This window comes from Eretmochelys imbricata, chromosome 3 (genome assembly GCF_965152235.1).
Source record: "Eretmochelys imbricata isolate rEreImb1 chromosome 3, rEreImb1.hap1, whole genome shotgun sequence".
NCBI classification, from domain to species: domain Eukaryota; kingdom Metazoa; phylum Chordata; order Testudines; family Cheloniidae; genus Eretmochelys; species Eretmochelys imbricata.
In genome coordinates, this window is record NC_135574.1 from 24,363,640 (window position 1) to 24,382,868 (window position 19,229).

The window sequence follows — 19,229 nt, forward strand, 5'->3', positions numbered from 1 at the left end:
AATGCTGCCATAACTACCTTTGTGATGTTTATATTTAAGCCAGTGGCCATTTTGTACAACACTGCTTTAATGTCTTGAGCTAATTGCCACTGAAATCTGTTGGAGCTTTTTCATTTACTTTAACGTGATGCCCTAAGTGAAATGCAGAAGACCCACTGCAAGTCACAGTAAATAAATGAGTGATGGATATGAGCATTAATTCCAGGAAGTACTCAATATATAATTACTAGCTTCGTGTTTAATAAGCACTTGATTATTTTTAAACTAACATGAATTATACCATTTAATAAATTTAGTGAGGATACTAATTGCAGTGCCCTAGTGAAATTCTGATGCAAAGTTGTAGTTGAAATTTCTGCATTTGGCTGCTCAATGTGAGCAGGCAAATTAAATGACAACATGCTTGTAGTCATGATGAGGGTGGACCAACTGAACTGATCCTGATCAAGAGAGGATTAAATTATTAGTGTGCTTCAAGGGAAGGTTTTATGGTGAAGAATCTGCAACATATGGACATGTCAAAACAGTGCTTCCTGCCTGGATGCTTCTTTATTGACTTGTTTGGAGATGTTTACTCTGACTTGAAACTTAGAGCCCAGCTTGCTTTTTCAGTCTAGAAATGCAGGGATGCTTTGTCTTGTTTTTTGAGGCATGATTTGCAGATTGGCAGACCTGCGTGGCTTCTTCAAAAGGTAACAAAAGTAATTGTAAGATGCTAGAGATTTGCTGTCTTCCCCCAACTGGCAAACATGGCCAGAGTGCACGCATTGTATTTTTCTGCCATTTCTGTAATCCTGTAAAGCATTTTAAAGGAAGTCAAAGGCTAATACACTTAAGGGGGCCTTAACGAGCTGGACAAGTGAAATGTTATCTGCAGTTCTGGGTGAAATGATGCAATACTTTAAAAATTGTCAGGAAATAAAGCAACCCTTTTTCTTGCAGTTTTAGAGTTTTGAATTAGTGGCTGGTTGGCCTTGAAAATGTTTACCTTACAGTGCTTGTAACCATTGAATCTTAAACTCCTCTCTAGTTACTCTATAGTTGCTGCCCTCTGAAGAGTTAATTTTGAGTGAGAACCTCACTCAGGTGTCTGTTGTGTCAGTTTTCTCCTCCATAATCAAGACTTCTGAGGAACTTATTTTTAAGCTTCCTAGAAAGAATCTTGACCTGAACCTTTTGAATATCAGACTTGATTTAGAATCATAGAAGGTTAGGGTTGGAAGGGACCTCAGGAGGTCATCTAGTCCAACCACCTGCTTGAAGCAGGACTAATCCCCAATTTTTGCCCCAGATCCCTAAATGGCCCCCTCAAGAATTGAACTCACAAGCTTGGGTTTAGCAGGCCAATGCTCAAACCACTGAGCTATGCCTCCCCCCATTTAATAGGCCTATATAGAATAACAGCAATGGTGATAGATCCAAGGCATTTAATATAGAGGTATTACATGCTTGGAATCAAGGTCCTTTTGTGGGTGGGACATGAGCTCTAATATTCAGTGACATTTCTGAAGGAGGTACAAGGAGAGAGGAGCTGCAAGTTTACACAGTCATATCACAGCTCTTCTGACAATGCTCTGAGCAGTGCCACTGTCCTATTCCCTAGCTGCTTTGTCGTCTGTGAAATATACTGTAGTAGTGACTATTTCTGCAGAAGTAGGATTTGCTGTCAGTGCCATATTAGGGAGACCAGATACTGGAATACCACTGGATAAGGAAGAATTTGGAGGGTGAGCTCCTCTGTATTTTTACCGGCTGTTTTCTCTCTGACACATAGAGTTGAGAATCTGTCCCTACAGATATATGTGAGCACCACGGCATTTGATTACAATTCATCAAATAAGGCAGTTTGGACAAGAATTAAGTTCTACCTCCAGTTTCATGTACACTGTTTTCTCATGAAATATGTATTTTTCCCAGTATTGTAGTAGCAGATTCTTGTAGTGACTGAATTATATTTTTTCTCGCAGTAGCAACATGCTAAAGATGTGAAATAAGAATTAGGGGGGAAAAAGTCAAATGTTATAAATTTATTTTGGACATATATTGCAACCTCTTTAGAAGCTTTTGAAAATTCAGGCAGAAATCAATAAACTTCCAATAAAACTTTTTTAAACTTCCAGTAAAACAATATTTTAAATGTGTAGATAGACTTTTTAATTAAGGGAACATTTTAGCAGGATTTACTTAACTTTGTTTATACTGCATTCCTCTGACATAGCTCTTTCCAGACTGAAAGGATGCAAATGAGGTAAGAATTAAGGCAAACCTAAAAGGCATGCAAATGAATTACATTTATATTCACTGACAATACAAGCACATGTGTGGATCAGACTCATGAATTGAGGAACTTTCGCCTCTGTCTGTCCAGTACTACTTTACAGCAGAATGGTGACATGGTTTATAATCAACAGTTACATTACCATGGGAAGTCAGTGTCACTAACATTACTCAGGCTAGGAGACACATAGCTAGCGTCAGTAAAACGAACAATCAATAGTATTTCACTGCAGCACGGTTCTGCTGCACAGGCTTCAGAGGAATAGGGTTGTTATGAAATGACATTGCACACATCACATTGTGGCCGTTTATTTTTATAATATATACTTTTAAAATTCTTTAGCAAATGACATTCTCATGCACACGAGTGTTTCAAACACAAGAAGCAAGTCCATTTATAGGTAGTCCAAGCAATTTGTGTGTGTGTGGAAATAGCTGCAAACTGAATGGAACATCTAAACTTCTGTGCAGTCCATAATGCATTTTACATTAGCTCATTTTTGAATGTCACACTGCAGGAGTAATACAATGGAAGGATCACTCTTTGCAGCTTCTTTGAATTCATCCAGTGTGATCTGGTCATCTTTGTTCTTATCCATCTTGCTGAAAATCTTGTCTACTCGTTGCTCTGGCGTGAGACCATCCTCATTCATTTTCATCATTATCACAGTACCCACCATCTTGTAAATGGCCTTTGGAAAGAAAAAGAAAGGAAAATAATAATGTTAAAAAATCGAGACTTGGAATCAGTATAATTAAGTGTAGTCCGTACATGGTTCTGGGTGTCATGATTATATGCAGAGTTGATTTTCTCACTTGAGATGGTGATTATGCCTTCAATTTAGCTTTAAAAATCCCAAACCCATTTGCTTCTGCCAAGGAATAACAGCCTCTTAAATATTTTAATGAAATTCCTTAATATAAATACAGGCTTCTTTAAAATACTTATTCCATTTGTCACTTTAGAACGAATTTGATTCTTCAAACACTTGAAACCTTTGTTTAAAGAAAATCATAATTGTACTGTTATAAGTGAGTTTCCAATTACAAGTAGATGCATAGTTTTATTTGTGATAATCCAGTAGAAGTGTGGTCCTGTAGTCTTAAAACAAACTGGAACAGCACTACAGCTCAAATCCCCCTGTGCTCTGGATCAGACGTGTGGGCACTTCTGGAGTCTGAGGTTTTTAACAACCTTCAGCTCTTTGAAACATTTTATACAAAATTTGACTGATCAGTTTTCTACGGTCATATTCGTCAACAGTTTGGAAAAAAAATTTTGTTTGGGTTTTTTTTACAAGATCATCTTGGTCTGGTAAGAAGTAAACATGATCATCTGTGGAACACTTGACCAAGAATGAAAAGATGTTTCCATCAGGTAAAGATTTAAGCTTGTATTAGAACTATGTGTAAATTTGAGAATTCCTATCTGAGGTCCTAGAAGCATTCAGCTGTACTGTTTTTCACACACATCAGAAAATTATCAGATGTACCTCTATTAAGATATAAGTGCATGCACGTGTGCACACACTGCATAGCCCTCAGAAATCATGGAAACATTTTTTTTAAAAGTCTTTCTTTCAATTTGCTAATCACGTTGAGAAACGATACTAAATGATGGCTCTGCATTACATCATTATTCTATTAAAATGGGGACCAACTGAACAAGTCTGGATAACAAATTTCCAATGTTCAGAGGACAGTGGAATATCCTATTTTAGATAATGGACTGTTTTGTACAACTGGAAATATTACTGTTTGGAGAATCCAACTAAGCTATTGTATGTACTAAAAATATCCAAGTCTATATTCTACACCTCAGTAATCACTAATTTGGCAACATTGTTAGAAGTTATTTCTACTGCACATTTTTATAATGGAAGATCCTAGTTACTCATAGAATTGGCACTCTAGGGTTGGACAGATAAGTTCTAACTATCCTAATGTGTTGTGAGATGCAAACTCCTTGGTGAAACTATGCTTTCCACAAACCACTATTACTTAGTTAGATTTCAGCATTATCAGCACAGCTTCTATAGAAATACAAGTTCTTTCTGCATATGCTGCATGTTTTATGCACAAATTCTTATGAGCTCAGCACCCCACCTATGCCTGCTTGTGTGTTTGTATCAGGAAATTTGTGTGTATTGGAATGGGCGATACACCTGCCTTATGGAAAATGTTCAATATGTACAAAAATTATGTTTGTAATCCTGTGTAATATTTCTTACCTCTATAATTTCCAACATCTCCACTCTTGTAATTTTACCATCGCCATCTAAGTCATACATATTAAAGGCCCAGTTTAGTTTCTGTTCAAAACTACCCCTTGAGGTGATGGACAATGCACAAATGAACTCTCTGAAGTCAATGGTTCCATCGCCGTTCTTATCAAAGGTTCTGAAGGCATGTTGGGCAAACTTTGAAGCATCTCCATATGGAAAAAACTGCAAAATGAAATATAAATGCAGTCATTGGGTGTTCAAGGAAACAATCTGTCTGCATACAGAAATATTAAAGTGAAGCGTTTATGAAGACTTAGTGATCTGAACATTTTATTGCATATGCTCAATTTATCAGCAATAAGTATATCTATCAGTGCCTAATGCTCAGAAAGTGACTCCTTAAAAAAGTGCATCATGATACATTGTACAGTAAAGCATTATGAGCACTTTTCATAAAAAGAGAAGAGGGGGAAAAAAAAGCTTCCAACAAGGAAATATTAGTTATTTTGTACCCGCCCACTACACTATCGTCAAAGCTAACATTAAAGCAGATCATTCTTAAAGTGCAGCTATGCACTGAGAAGTGATGACAAATAAAAACAATAGCACTGAGGGAGCTCGCGTTCCATGTTTGTTTATAGCAGCGACTTCCAGAGGAAATTTGCTGAGTTGACATGTAGAGAGACATGTAGAGAGCCTTGCAAATTCAGCCTGTCATCTGAAAATCAAGCTGATTCTTTTTTTTTCTGGCTCAAGTACCTTTCTCAGGAATATTCTGCATTTGAAAAATGTAGCGTAATCTGATTCCAAATTAAATCAACAGGGATTTTGCCATCAAATGCAGGCTTCAGCCATTAGTTAACAATTCTATTGCTGGTGGATTCTATTCTAGCTTGAACAATTCTAATTCTCCTGGTGGGTTAGCTCTGTAGTGTGAATAGCAATGAAAACCTTAACTTTGTGAGAAAGGTAAGTAAACATCTGTGACTTGAATAAAATGTTAGCGAGGGTGACCTTTTAGAGCCATTTTTCTGATCATAACTGCCTTTTACAGCGGGTGCCCTTAAATGGGGTCATCAGAAATGGATCATCAGAAATAGTTAAATTTACAACTGCATTTGCAGTGAGATCTGTTTGAAGTAGAGGAATTATTGTAACAAATGCCACAAGTTCAGATGAACAGCACTGTCTTTATTTTTAAATTCAGTATTTTTGCTGCTTAAGAGAAATCAGTCGTTTTTCTGCAGTCAAGTACATGTGCATGTTTACTGCTGTTTTTTATTTATTATAACAAATTCACACATACAGTACAAAATCAGGAACATGTGTTTACTTATGTTGATTTGCATAATACAAGTAAATGGGAAATAAACGGAGATCCAACTAAATATTACATTATGCTACTCATGTTTACTTATCAGTTTCTATTAGGTAAAAAGGCAGCACATTCTTGTTTAGTCAAAAGATTTTCAATTACTGGTGCATGCATGTTGGGCTGAGACTTTCTAGTACCTATAATTTCCTACTCAAGAGATCCTCTCTCCTATGGGCTCAATGCAAGAAAACGTCCTTATTCATGAAGGATGTTTTCAAGTTCATGTTGAAATCCTACTGAGGGCACAGGGACTTAAGTGCTTCCTCACTCTGGACATATGTCCATACAACCCCAACACCATGGAATCCGATTGAGGTCTTTGGGCACTGCCATGATATAATGCTGCAGTGGGGATAGGGGATACCATTTGTTTCATCTTGACTAATGTTGAATACGAGGGAATCCTTTTAGAGCCAGGCCAACCTTTCTGCCGTCTAGGGGCCTTATGTGCAGTGTGGTACAAGCGTGCACAGGGGCACACGCTGCCTGTGCACTGTAGAACAGAGGTGGATGGGAGTAGGGTAGGCCTGGGAGCTAAAGGATCTATAACTATGCACGTCCCATCAGCTATTTCCCCCTTGCAGTCCTGAGGCTCTGGTAGCGGGGGTGAAGCAGCTCTGCTCCTGTAACTCTTGTGGCAGGAAGGGGAGGAGCAAAAACTAGGATTATGCCCTTCACTCAGCTGCCAGCACACCCCTGCTACTTCATGCACTGGGATTAGGCTGTACCCCTCACTGAACACACAACAAGATGCTCATTGGCATGTGTGAATACCCATTTTTATCAATTGAGAGTATATTAATCTTGGCCCTAGGCCCCTAACCAGATATGTACATCATACATCTTTGGATTGTAATAGGTTAAGCTACCCTTACGAAGTACAATATATTTTAACCATTCACATTCCGAAAGCTACACTCATAGAGTATGTCTACGCTGCAGTGGGAGTGAGCTTCCCAGTCTGGGTGCACAGACTCGCGTTAGCGGGGCTCACACTAAAAACAGCTGCACGGAGATTGCTTTGACAATGCTGCTTGGGCTGGAGCTCATGACTACGCAAGGTACAAGTGGAGCACTGGGCCTGAAATCTTAAGCTATGTATGCAGCTATGCCTCAAGCAGGTATTTGGCCAAAGTTGGATAAAAAAATGCAACGTGGTTGTCTACTTTATCTGTCTTCATGCCCTTCTTCCACTCTGACCTCTACGTGCACTTTCTGTAGTGTTGAACGAGCTGATAAACAATGTTGCTTTCCTTGTGTTTGCCTAAAGGATAGTGTATATCAGCCTGTTTTTCAGCTTGTCAAATATTTATGGTCCCTGGCATTACACTCTCCTACCAATAATGACAGCAGCAATGTTAGAAAGGTACAAAGCGAATTCAAACAAAGTTCCAGGGATACGTGTTGCCATATAATAGTGCAGTGGTCCCCAAACTATTCAGGGGCCAGGAGCAGAGCTGGGGGGCTGGCCTGGGCCCCAGCTGTGGCCTCCCCCCCAAATGATCCTCCCTGCTCCCCTAGGGGGATGTGCCCCACAGTTTGGGGACCTCTGGAATAGAGACTTAAGAAATGTGGAAGTTGATTGGAAGACTGGTGAATTATAGGAAGTAGCTTTAGCCATTCAGTATTAGAATAGTTTTGATTCCCATTAAAATGCAATAGTGCCACAAGACATTTGTATAAAATATATGGACAGTGAACAGCTTGGAAAATCTGTTCCTTGTGTCTGAAGCCTGTCCGAGTGGCCTGAGCCCCGCCGCATCCCCAGGGAGGGGGGTGTGCCACGCTTTGGGGACCACTGATGTAGGCTGACTTGTATAGATCATGCCCTTAAACTTCACCCAGGTACCCCTGGATTGCACCCAATAACTTATGTTTGGCTAACGCAGACATTCCAGAAAGGCATCCAAGCTTTCCTTGAAGACATCAAGAAATGGAAGATCCACCACTTCCCTTGGTAGCTTGTTCCAATGGTTAATTACCTTCATTGTTGGTTTAAAATAAAACAAAAAACAGGTGCCTAATTTAAATTGGTCTGGCTTCAGCTTCCAACTCTTGATTCTTGTTATACCTTGCTCAAGTTGCGCTGCTAAATTAAAAAGCACGTTTAGTATTCGCTATTGTCGCCCCACAAAGGTATTTTACACATTGTAATCAAGTCATCTCTCGATCTTTTGGATAAGCTAAACAGGTTGAGACCTTTAAGTCTCTCACGATAAGGCATTTTCACCAGCCCTCGAATCATCTTTGTGGCTCTTTTTCCTGCACCCGCTCCTATTTTTCAACATCCTTCTTAAAATGTGGACACCAGAACTGTATGCAGTATCCATTATCAATTTCACCAAGGCCATGCACCATGGTGAAATCACAGCCCTACTCAACACTCCTGTTTCTATAGCCAAGGATCGCATTAGCCCATTTTGCCACAGCAACACACACTGGGAGCTCACGTTCAGTTACTTGTCCACTGTGACCCTTAAATCTTTTTCAGAGTCACTGCTTTCAGGCTATGGTACCTTATTCCGAAAGCATAGCCTGCATTCCTTGTTCCTAGACGTAGTCCCTTGCATTTGGTTGTATTAAAACACATCTTGTTAAAATGGGCTCAGGTTATGAAGCAATCCAGATCACTCTGTATGATGGCCCTGTCCTCATAATTATTTATCACTCTGCCAATCTTTGTGACAGCTGCAAATTTGATCAGCAGTGAGTTTATAGTTACATCCAGATCATGGATGAAAATGTTGAATAGTGCTGGACCTTACTAGGAACACCCCCATTTGATGGCGATTCTCCATCGCCAACCACTTTCTGAGATCTGTCAGTTCTTAATCCATTTAATATGTGTGTTACTGATATTATCTAGCATTATTTTTTTTAAAAAATTAGCATGTCATGCAAGGCTCCATCAAATGCCTTACAAAAGTTTAAGTAGATGATATTTACTCAGTTACTTCTCAACCAAACTTGTATCTCAAATAATGAAGCTAGGCTGCCTGGCATTAATTATTTGGCAACGGGGATCTTTGATGCCTTGGACCCCAAAGGACAGCCCAAAATTAGGGCCACAATCCCATGCATGCATAGGGATAGAATTAGGTCTGCATTGAGTTTGATGCTTTCTAAGTTGGGGAAGCAGATGTCTTTAATAGCAGGGTTGCCACCTTCCTCAGGCTGTAAGCTGAAGAAATATTCTTGGTTCATTTTTAGACTTCTCTAGGGCCCAAGTGACCTCAGCATGAGTGAATTCCTCAAGTGTCAGAATAACAGCCGTGTTAGTCTGTATTCGCAAAAAGAAAAGGAGTACTTGTGGCACCTTAGAGACTAACCAATTTATTTGAGCATGAGCTTTCGTGAGCTACAGCTCACTTCATCGGATGCATACCATGGAAACTGCAGCAGACATTATATACACACAGAGATCATGAAACAATACCTCCTCCCACCCCACTGTCCTGCTGGTAATAGCTTATCTAAAGTGATCATCAAGTTGGGCCATTTCCAGCACAAATCCAGGTTTTCTCACCCTCCACCCCCCCCGACACACAAACTCACTCTCCTGCTGGTAATAGCCCATCCAAAGTGACAACTCTCTTCACAATGTGCATGATAATCAAGGTGGGCCATTTCCTGCACAAATCCAGGTTCTCTCACCCCCTCACCGCCCTCCAAAAACCACACACACAAACTCACTCTCCTGCTGGTAATAGCTCATCCAAAGTGACCACTCTCCCTACAATGTGCATGGTAATCAAGGTGGGCCATGTCCAGCACAAATCCAGACTTTCTCACCCCCCGCCCCTTTTCCCGGGGACACACACACGCACACACAAACTCACTCTCCTGCTGGCAATAGCTCATCCAAACTGACCACTCTCCAAAGTTTAAATCCAAGTTTAACCAGAACGTCTGGGGGTGGGGGGGTAGGAAAAAACAAGGGGAAATAGGCTACCTTGCATAATGACTTAGCCACTCCCAGTCTCTATTTAAGCCTAAATTAATAGTATCCAATTGGCAAATGAATTCCAATTCAGCAGTTTCTCGCTGGAGTCTGGATTTGAAGTTTTTTTGTTTTAAGATAGCGACCTTCATGTCTGTAATTGCGTGACCAGAGAGATTGAAGTGTTCTCCGACTGGTTTATGAATGTTATAATTCTTGACATCTGATTTGTGTCCATTTATTCTTTTACGTAGAGACTGTCCAGTTTGACCAATGTAAATGGCAGAGGGGCATTGCTGGCACATGATGGCATATATCACATTGGTAGATGTGCAGGTGAACGAGCCTCTGATAGTGTGGCTGATGTTATTAGGCCCTGTGATGGTGTCCCCTGAATAGATATGTGGGCACAGTTGGCAACAGGCTTTGTTGCAAGGATAGGTTCCTGGGTTAGTGGTTCTGTTGTGTGATATGTGGTTGTTGGTGAGTATTTGCTCCAGGTTGCGGGGCTGTCTGTAGGCACAGACTCCAGCGAGAAACTGCTGAATTGGAATTCATTTGCCAATTGGATACTATTAATTTAGGCTTAAATAGAGACTGGGAGTGGCTAAGTCATTATGCAAGGTAGCCTATTTCCCCTTGTTTTTTCCTGCCCCCTCCACCCCCAGACGTTCTGGTTAAACTTGGATTTAAACTTGGAGAGTGGTCAGTTTGGATGAGCTATTGCCAGCAGGAGAGTGAGTTTGTGTGTGTGTGTGTCCCCCCGGGAAAAGGGGCGAGGGGTGAGAAAGCCTGGATTTGTGCTGGACATGGCCCACCTTGATTACCATGCACATTGTAGGGAGAGTGGTCACTTTGGATGAGCTATTACTAGCAGGAGAGTGAGTTTGTGTGTGTATGGGGGTGGGGGGGTGGAGGGTGAGAAAACCTGGATTTGTGCTGGAAATGGCCCACCTTGATTATCATGCACATTGTGAAGAGAGTTGTCACTTTGGATGGGCTATTACCTGCAGGAGAGTGAGTTTGTGTGTGGGGGGGTGGAGGGTGAGAAAACCTGGATTTGTGCTGGAAATGGCCCAACTTGATGATCACTTTAGATAAGCTATTACCAGCAGGACAGTGGGGTGGGAGGAGGTATTGTTTCATGATCTCTGTGTGTATATAATGTCTGCTGCAGTTTCCATGGTATGCATCCGATGAAGTGAGCTGTAGCTCACGAAAGCTCATGCTCAAATAAATTGGTTAGTCTCTAAGGTGCCACAAGTACTCCTTTTCTTTCCTCAAGTGTGAATATCCAAAGGTAACACACTGAACCATGGTAAGAAAACTTTCTCTTTTGTTTTGGTAATAGCTTACTAAAAGGAAACCTCTTATAAGTCCAGTTACAGGAGAGCAAACATACCATTCCTGTTCACATCATTACCAACCTCCGGTGTTCAAAAATCATGAAATTGACTTAAAACAGAATCATAAGACTGGAGGGAACCTCGAGAGGTGATCTAGTCCAGTCTCCTGCACACATGGCAGGACTAAATATTATCTAGACCATCCCAGACAGGTGTTTGTCTAACCTGCTCTTAAAAATCTCCAGTGATGGAGATTCCACAACTGCCCTAGGCAATTTATTCCAGTGCTTAGCCACCCTGACAGGAATTTTTTCCAATGTCCAACCTAAACCTCCCTTGCTGCAATTTAAGCCCATTGCTGCTTCTCCTATCCTCAGAGGTTAAGGAGAACAATTTTTCTCCCTCCTCTTCGTAACAACCATTTATGTACTTGAAAACTATCATATCTCGTCTCAGTCTTCTCTTTTTACAAGACTAAACAAACCCAATTTTTTCAATCTTCCCTCATAGGTCATGTTTTCTAGACCTTATTTTGTTGCTCTTCTCTGGACTTTTTCCAATTTGTCCATATTTTTTCTGAAATGTGGCACCCAGAATTGGATACAATACTCCAGGTGAGGCCTAATCAATGCGGAGTAGAGCAGAAGAATTACTTGTCATGTCTTGCTTACAACACTCCTGCTAATACATCCCAGAATGATGTTCACTTTTTTTGCAACAGTGTTACCCTGTTGACTCATATTTAGCTTGTGATCCACTATCACTCCCAGATCCCTTTCCGCAGTATTCCTTCGTAGGCAGTTATTTCCCATTTTGTATGTGTGCAATTGATTGTTCCTTCCTAAATGGAGTACTTTGCATTTGTCCTTATTGAATTTCATCTTATTTACTTCAGACCATTTCTCCAGTTTGTTCAGATCATTTTGAATTTTAATCCTATTCTCCAGAGTACTTGCAACCCCTCCAGCTTGGTATTGTCCGCAGACTTTATAAGTTTACTCTCTAGGCATCATCTAAATCATTGATGAAGATATTGAAGAGAACTGGACCCAGAACTGAGTCCTGTGGGACCCCACTCATTATGCCCTTCCAGCTTGACTGTGAACCCTTGATACCTACTCTCTGAAAACAGTTTTCCAAGCAGTTATGCACCCATCTTATAGCAGTTCCATCTAGGAGTTTGTTTACGATGAGGTTTTGTTTAGTTTTAAGGACTCTTTATTTGCCTTTTGCTTTCTGAGCTTTAGAATGCATTCTGGGTCATGTTTTCAGGCTTTTCTCTGAAACCATAAGGGCTGGAAAGTTTTTTTTTTTTTTTTTTAAAAGAAAACTGAGATTCTCAAAGGATTCCAGCATCCGGGGCTTTAAGAAAAACACCAACTATTGTGAGGTTCATAATAAAATTTCACAGTTTGGCAACACTGTGCTAAATACAAGGGCAGTCTAGGGGTAGTGACAACTCAGAACTAGCTCCTGTGGCAGTTCCCCCCAAGTTCTGCAAACCATATCGGTATAAACATTCTAACATTAACTGTATAACAGTGATGCTGCTCCACATTGGTTTGTTCCAACAAGAGCTTGGTGATGGTTCAACCCCAGAAGGGAATTAGAATGAACCTAATCTGTTTCCACTGCAGTCTCAGGGAGCAAAGTTAGATGAACACTAAATGCCTTTGAAAATCCCACCCTCATCCTGTTGGAGCAGGAGGCTGGCCTACTGCATATGTAAGGGGACTGTTGCCCCCTTACTAACATTCAGTGGGGGTGTTTTGGTTGGCTAGCTCCTAGTACTAAAAGAGGACAGGTCGATGGGAAATCAGGACCCTGAGTCTGACAGTCCCCAGGTACAATGGAGAGAGGCCAGTGCTCCAGGTTAGCCTGAATAACAGGGTGGGCACGCTAATCAGGGAGTCAGGAGGCCAAGGTTGTCCCATCCTCCATGTAAGCCTGGGTCAGACAGCGTGCGGCCGAGCGAAGGAGAAAGCTGGGGAGCAGAGCTATGCCAGAGCCAGAGGGACCAGAGACATGCCCCAGGGAGAGCAGACCCTGTGCTGGGAGCAGAGCTGCAGCCCCACAGCCAGGTGTGGTGAGCAACCGGGGCCAGCCATGGGGGACCCTGGGCAAAGGGCCCAGCACAGAAAGACACCCCTAGCCAAGGGTCCTTGCAGGCCAGACTGGGAGGGGGATCTTAACCCGAGGCGGGGCTGACGCTGGGAAGAAGGGTCCCACCACCCAAAGCCTGGAGGCGTGTGGCCACCACGATTGCAAGTGTCCAACCCACAGCATCCCTGCAGCACAGCCAGGGCCGGAGAAGGAGACCTGGGACTTATAAGGAACAGACTGTGAAGTGCCCTGACATCCGGAGACACTGTTTGTAAAGTTTCCTGCCACAGAGCAGGGTGATGTGTTGTCTTTAACCTTTTCCATTTTTCCTTATTCTTTTTAAAATTAATTGTTGATTAAATAACTTGCATTTGCTTTAACTTGTATGTAATGGTCAGTGGGTCAGAGACGTGCCCAGTGCAGAGAGAGTACCCTGGAGTGGGGACACCCTAGTCCCTGTCCTAGGTGACCACAGCAGGGTTAGAGGGTCGAGCCCCCCAGGAATCCTGGGCCCAGCCTTGTTGGGGTTACAAGGACTCTGCCAGATAGGAGAGTGGCAGGGGAGTCCTCAAGGGCAGGGAGGCCACTGGGTAAAGGAAGTGGGAGGGGGGACTCAGATCCTTTCGCTAGCCCACTTCACCGGGGTAGTGCAGAAGCCAAGAAAGTTCCGCACAATAGCGGGACCATTCCCCCTCTTACACATAGTGGGTTAGGTATATTGTTATGGTTACTATATTGCGTGGGTTTGCAAGGCTGTTTACGTTGTGTATGTATGTGACTCTCTCTTTCTGATTTTTTAGGATATGAAGCGTCACAAAATCATGCTGTCTCACAAAGCGCATGTTTAGGTTGAGGAGCCTGGCTGTTGTCGAGGAGATAACACGTACTGCTAAAGGGGATTGATAACCCCTTTGCAGATCTGTTACTTTCATTGGTGGTCACTATAAACACTATGGAGAAAGACAAAGAGATGAAGCAAATTGGAAAAAATAAGTTTTGCCTCTCACATAACTAGAGAACCCCGCTAATGTGCCTCACAATTCTACTCCCTGCAAACATCCTGGGTGTAATGTACAAGGCCCTGGGCTTCCAGGCATTCCTTAGACACTGACTGCAAGCCGTCATTAGAGGGGTTCTGGGCTGTCTGCAGCAGAATGAGAAATGCTCTTTTGTCTTCATCAGTCATGCTTCTGTGCAGTGACTCTGTTCCCCTGTACTGAGAAGCGCCAGAAATGGAATTGCCCTCTGGAGCCAAGAGGCATAGCATAGCAGAGTATGCCTTTAACCCATTAGAGCAAGCGCTGCCGAGTGAATGATAGAGACTGTAGGAAATGGGTCAGGAAGATACTGGGAGCATGGACTGCTGTGACTCAAGGAAACTAGACAAGGGAGCAGGGAACGAGACCAGCTGCTAATGAGACTAGGTATCTACCGTCTCATCAGAAACACTCTGGAGCCCAGCAGCCAGGCTGAGAGCCCTAGAATTGAGGAGGGTGGGTTAGGATGGACTCTTTGGATAGCAGGGTGAGTAAAAAATAAAGAGGGGTCTTTCTAAATTTGTTCTTGGGGACCCATCCGTGTATCAGTACAACCCTAGTTAACATGAGTGTGTGGGCATAGTCTTGATGTAAGCACAGGACTCCCATTAATCTGTGTTATGCCCATACAACTGGGAATTGAATAATATTCTATTACTCTTCATCAAGGCCAAGAGCTAGATGTGTCTCCTGTGGGCTAACATGAAGGCATTTAAGATGTTACAAATATGAGTATTGATACTAATGAGTGAGCTCCATGCTTTTTGCTGTTTCAGTTTGTCCTCCAATTGACAGCAAATACAACATCAGGTCCTTGAATCACTAAATTGGAGCTCTCTTCCCAACTAGGAACTGGAACTTGTAATTGATGCCTGAAATACCCGGAGGAAGCCCTTAAACTTGCACCTATGGATTTCTATTATTATTGCTTCAGACAAATCAAAACTCATTGTCAAAAATGTTTAAAGAAAAAAGACATGGATAATGTTTCCATTGTGCAGCTTCCAGCTCTTAGAAGATTTTCATGTAAGAAATGGAGCCAAGAACCGATTTAAGAGGAAATTGGCATCTGGCCTGTCCTTGAATTATTTTTAAAACTATCCTTTTATGCTCTCTGCTTCCAAACTAAGGCACATTTAACATGTTTTGTTACAGACAATTGGCCTAGAGATGAAGAAAGGAGGACAAGAACACTGCTGTGCCCCCTATTCCTAGGTAGAAGCAGGAACTCAAATAACCTCCCCCATCTATTCCCAGCAAACAGAACATGAAATTACCTAAATTGGAAAGTTACTTGATTTTTATTAAAGCGGAGAATCTGCTGAGGAGGGTGAAGAGGAAGAGAGAGGTTTTTCACATCCACACACTAAAAGGCAAACTTGCTGAATCCACCTTTGCGTGATTTTTAGAAATAAATAAATGGTTAATGTCTATTGCTGTGAGTAGATCAGGAGTACACATCAGTATAGAGAATCTAGCATATGTCATGGAGAATTAAAGGAATTAAGCTTTATCATTATGAAATCACTAGGTCAGAGAACAACAAAACACACTTCTTTGGTTTTGTTTGGTTTTTGGAAAAGTCCTATATAGTTTAATTGGTCTGAAACTGACAGGGCTGTATAGACATTATAGAATGGTATGGTTGGTTTACAAACTATACAAAGGCTATTGTTCTCTATTAAACTTTTTCTTTTTCATAGTGTTTACAGCGTGTTACCTACTGTAAAAATAGCTAATGGTCAAAGGAAAAGGAAAGAAAATGATGCCTAGAAGGCACAGAAATGGTTCTGGAGAAAATGGAATTTACCAGTCAGGCAACCTGCCATAGGCCCAGTACTTGATGGTTCAGAAACAGATAAGAAACCAAGACAGGGATTGTTAAAAAATCCTAAGAGAGTTGGGACACATTCCCATTGAAATTCCTAATTCCCTTAGGCTCCTTTGGAAAAACCTAACCCAAACCCTGGCCAATTTACAATGTGTTATGTCAAAAGGAACAAAATCCTCCTGGCTGCCATCAACTTACACCAGGAAGGATGAGACTGATTTACTTTTATCAGTATAGGATCTTGCCTTTGCCATGCATGTTAGTGACCGTAAAATTAGCCATTTATAAAATCAAAGCAAAGTATGTCTTTGTGACCTTGTGCAGCATTGAATTCCATGGCTGACCAGCCACAGGCTCTCCAAAGGGCAGGTGAGAAGTTAAATTTAACATTTCTTGCATTTCTGCCTGTCAAATCTCATCTCTTTTCTCATCCATGCTTTCTAACTGGAGTAAAGCAACTGCTTAACAGCCACATCACTCCTTTGCAGTGCTAGGGATCTGCTAACTATTAGAATAAGTAGGCAATTTTAACTGGGGGGAGGGGAAGGCTCTTTTTTTGTAATGCTAGTTCCCAGTCTAGGAAAAGAAGATAATTTTAGAGGGTTCTTGTCTCCTGGAAGATTTCTGAGAAGTCTCTCTCTGGTTTTGTTCAACTAGCTCAAGAAATAGCTTTAACAGTCCCCAGACCACAGCACTAGGAAAGTTAATCAAATATCTAGAAGTCTTAGTTATGGCTGCACCTTCATAATTCCAGGAGGTGCGTCCTCAACCAGTAACAGACCTTTGAAGAAGTATTGTCAGCTGCAGCTCTCAAAGCACTCTAACATTAACACTCAGATCCCCCTAGGAAGATTATTAACCCCATTTTACACATGGGCAAAACTGAGGCAGAGAGGAAGGGGTGAAAGTAACTCCAAAGACTTAACAGTATGGGGGCCAGGGCTGGCTCCAGCCCTGGAAGGGGCGGGGCCTCAGGCGGAAGGGGCAGAACTGCGGGGTCAGCCTCCCACACTGCCTGGCCCGTGCTGCCTGGGGCTCCAGCGGTAATTTAAAAGGGCCCGGGGCAGCTGCTCCCTTTGCCCTGCGGCTGGGGCGAGGGGGCAGGCAAAAGGGCCAGGGATGTTAAAGCGCTGCCGTGGCAGCGGTTTAAGGAGGTCCTTTGCCGTGGCAGCGATTTAACATCGCTGCCCCTTTTGCACCCCGCCATCGGTGACCCTGCTGGTAGGGTCCCTACCAGCAGGGCCTCCGATGGGGCGCAGCAACGTTAAAGCCTTCCCATGCCAAAGGACCCTCCTTAAAGTGCTGCCGCAGCACGCTTTAACGTCCCTGCCCCCGTTGGCGGCCCTGCCGGTAGGATTTGTACGGGCAGAGCCACCGACGGGGGAGAAGGGGCAGTGACGTTAAAGCGCTGCTGTGTGGGGGCTGCGGGTGAGTTTGTACCGGCTTCTTACCGCTACGCCATACCGGTTCATACTGGCTCACTTTCACCCCTGCAGAGAGGTTAAATACATGCCCAAGATCATAGCGTGAGCTGGTAACAGAGCCCAGAATAAAACCTGTAATCACCTGCTTTAGCCACTCGCCAACACTCCCTCTACTAAATATGCATATTGTAACTTGTTACAATAATAAATTGTCCACAGCATTGTTACACTATATCAGCGTGGTCCCACACTTTTGAATGCTGAGTCCACTTGCTAGTACAGGAAAATAAAAGAAATCACGAGCTTGACACCCCTATTCTAGAATTGTAATTAAATTGCATTTTAAAATATGGCCTTAAATGTTTAGTTCAGTGATCGCATTGGTTTCCTGTGTGGCCAAAACTTGGTTTTAGTTTAGAAAGTTGAACGTGACGCTAGATCACAGATAGAAAAATCAACTCATCACAACTCTCTCACCCAGCCTAACATAGGGCTAGAGTCTCCGAGTTTGCCTACATGGGGAAATTTAACAGCAGAATTATATTAGTATAATTAAACCACTCCAGTTATACGAGTATAACACCCCTTGTGGACAGAATAAGCATGCCTTTTTCCTGCTTAGTCTATGGCCAAGCTAGATCTCAATCAGTTTAGCATTCATCAAAGGAAGTCGGGACAACTTTCATAAGTGCCTGAGTCCTATTTTCAAAAGCGATTTAGGCACATAGGCTCCTAAATCCATTGAAAGTCAAGGAGTGAAATCCTGACTGCATTAAGAAATCTTAAATTCAAACATGTAATCTCTTTACAGTAGCAGAAAGGACTAAAAAGAAATAATCTAATTTCAGTTGATTTAAAATACAAAATGTCTGGTATATGAAATATAGAACAACAAGCATCTAGCTATGCAGACCAAATTTTATTGTCTAGATTTATTATCAGTACAATATATTTCATTGAAGCAAAATTTGAAAGCTTATCACAACACCTGATTTGAATCATTTTGCAATCATAAAAGCCATCATTTAGATCCCAATGAGACAAGAAATCATGAAAGAAGATAATCTAAAATAAAATGTTTTAATTTATTGACAATTTTGTATTTAGAATTAAATTAGTATGTGGTCATTTCAGACCTGCAAGAAACTCCCTCAGACCATAATAAATGTAATAGTGAGAGAATGGATTGTATGACCACCAGAGAAAATAATCGTGTCTTTAAAACTCCAAAAAACATAGGTTTATTGGCAAATTAACATTGCAGTGTACTTATGTTTTTGATGAATTAATGATCACCTGTATCCTATATTCAGAAACCTACTGGAAATATGAGTCTTCCATTAAAAAAAAATTTAGAGCATAATTTACCCCATATATTAGAGGGGTTTATGTTTCTACTAAAATCAGCTATCCGGGCAGGAAAGTGGAATTATCTGTGAAAATGCAAGAGGGAAACATGCATGGCATTTCTGAAATTACTAAGCGTGGGATATTTGGTGTTATATCATTTAGCCCAAACACTGTCTACTGACCTTTGAATGCACTTTGATACATATATCCTTAATCAGAGGCAGTTGAAACTGTCTCCGGTTATTGTTAAGAAAGATGCTATTTTCCGGCTATGCTGAACAAAGAACGGAAGACACTGCATGTGGTTTAATTACGCAGCAA

General features: G+C 41.8%; 1 protein-coding gene across 2 annotated transcripts in view; it reads right to left on the reverse strand.

The window, feature by feature from the left end:
* Positions 1-2,771: 2,771 nt before the first annotated feature.
* The window catches only part of VSNL1 (visinin like 1), an 81,603-nt gene continuing 65,145 nt past the window's right edge, over positions 2,772-19,229 (reverse strand). Inside the window, exons 2-3 of one of the 2 annotated variants that reach the window (XM_077811549.1) lie at positions 4,509-4,724; positions 2,772-2,969 (exon numbers count right to left, since the gene is read on the reverse strand). In XM_077811549.1, coding sequence (XP_077667675.1) covers positions 2,772-2,969; positions 4,509-4,724 — 414 coding nt within the window. The remainder of the gene's footprint in view (positions 2,970-4,508; positions 4,725-19,229) is intronic. The other variant, XM_077811550.1, reaches the window with a different exon arrangement.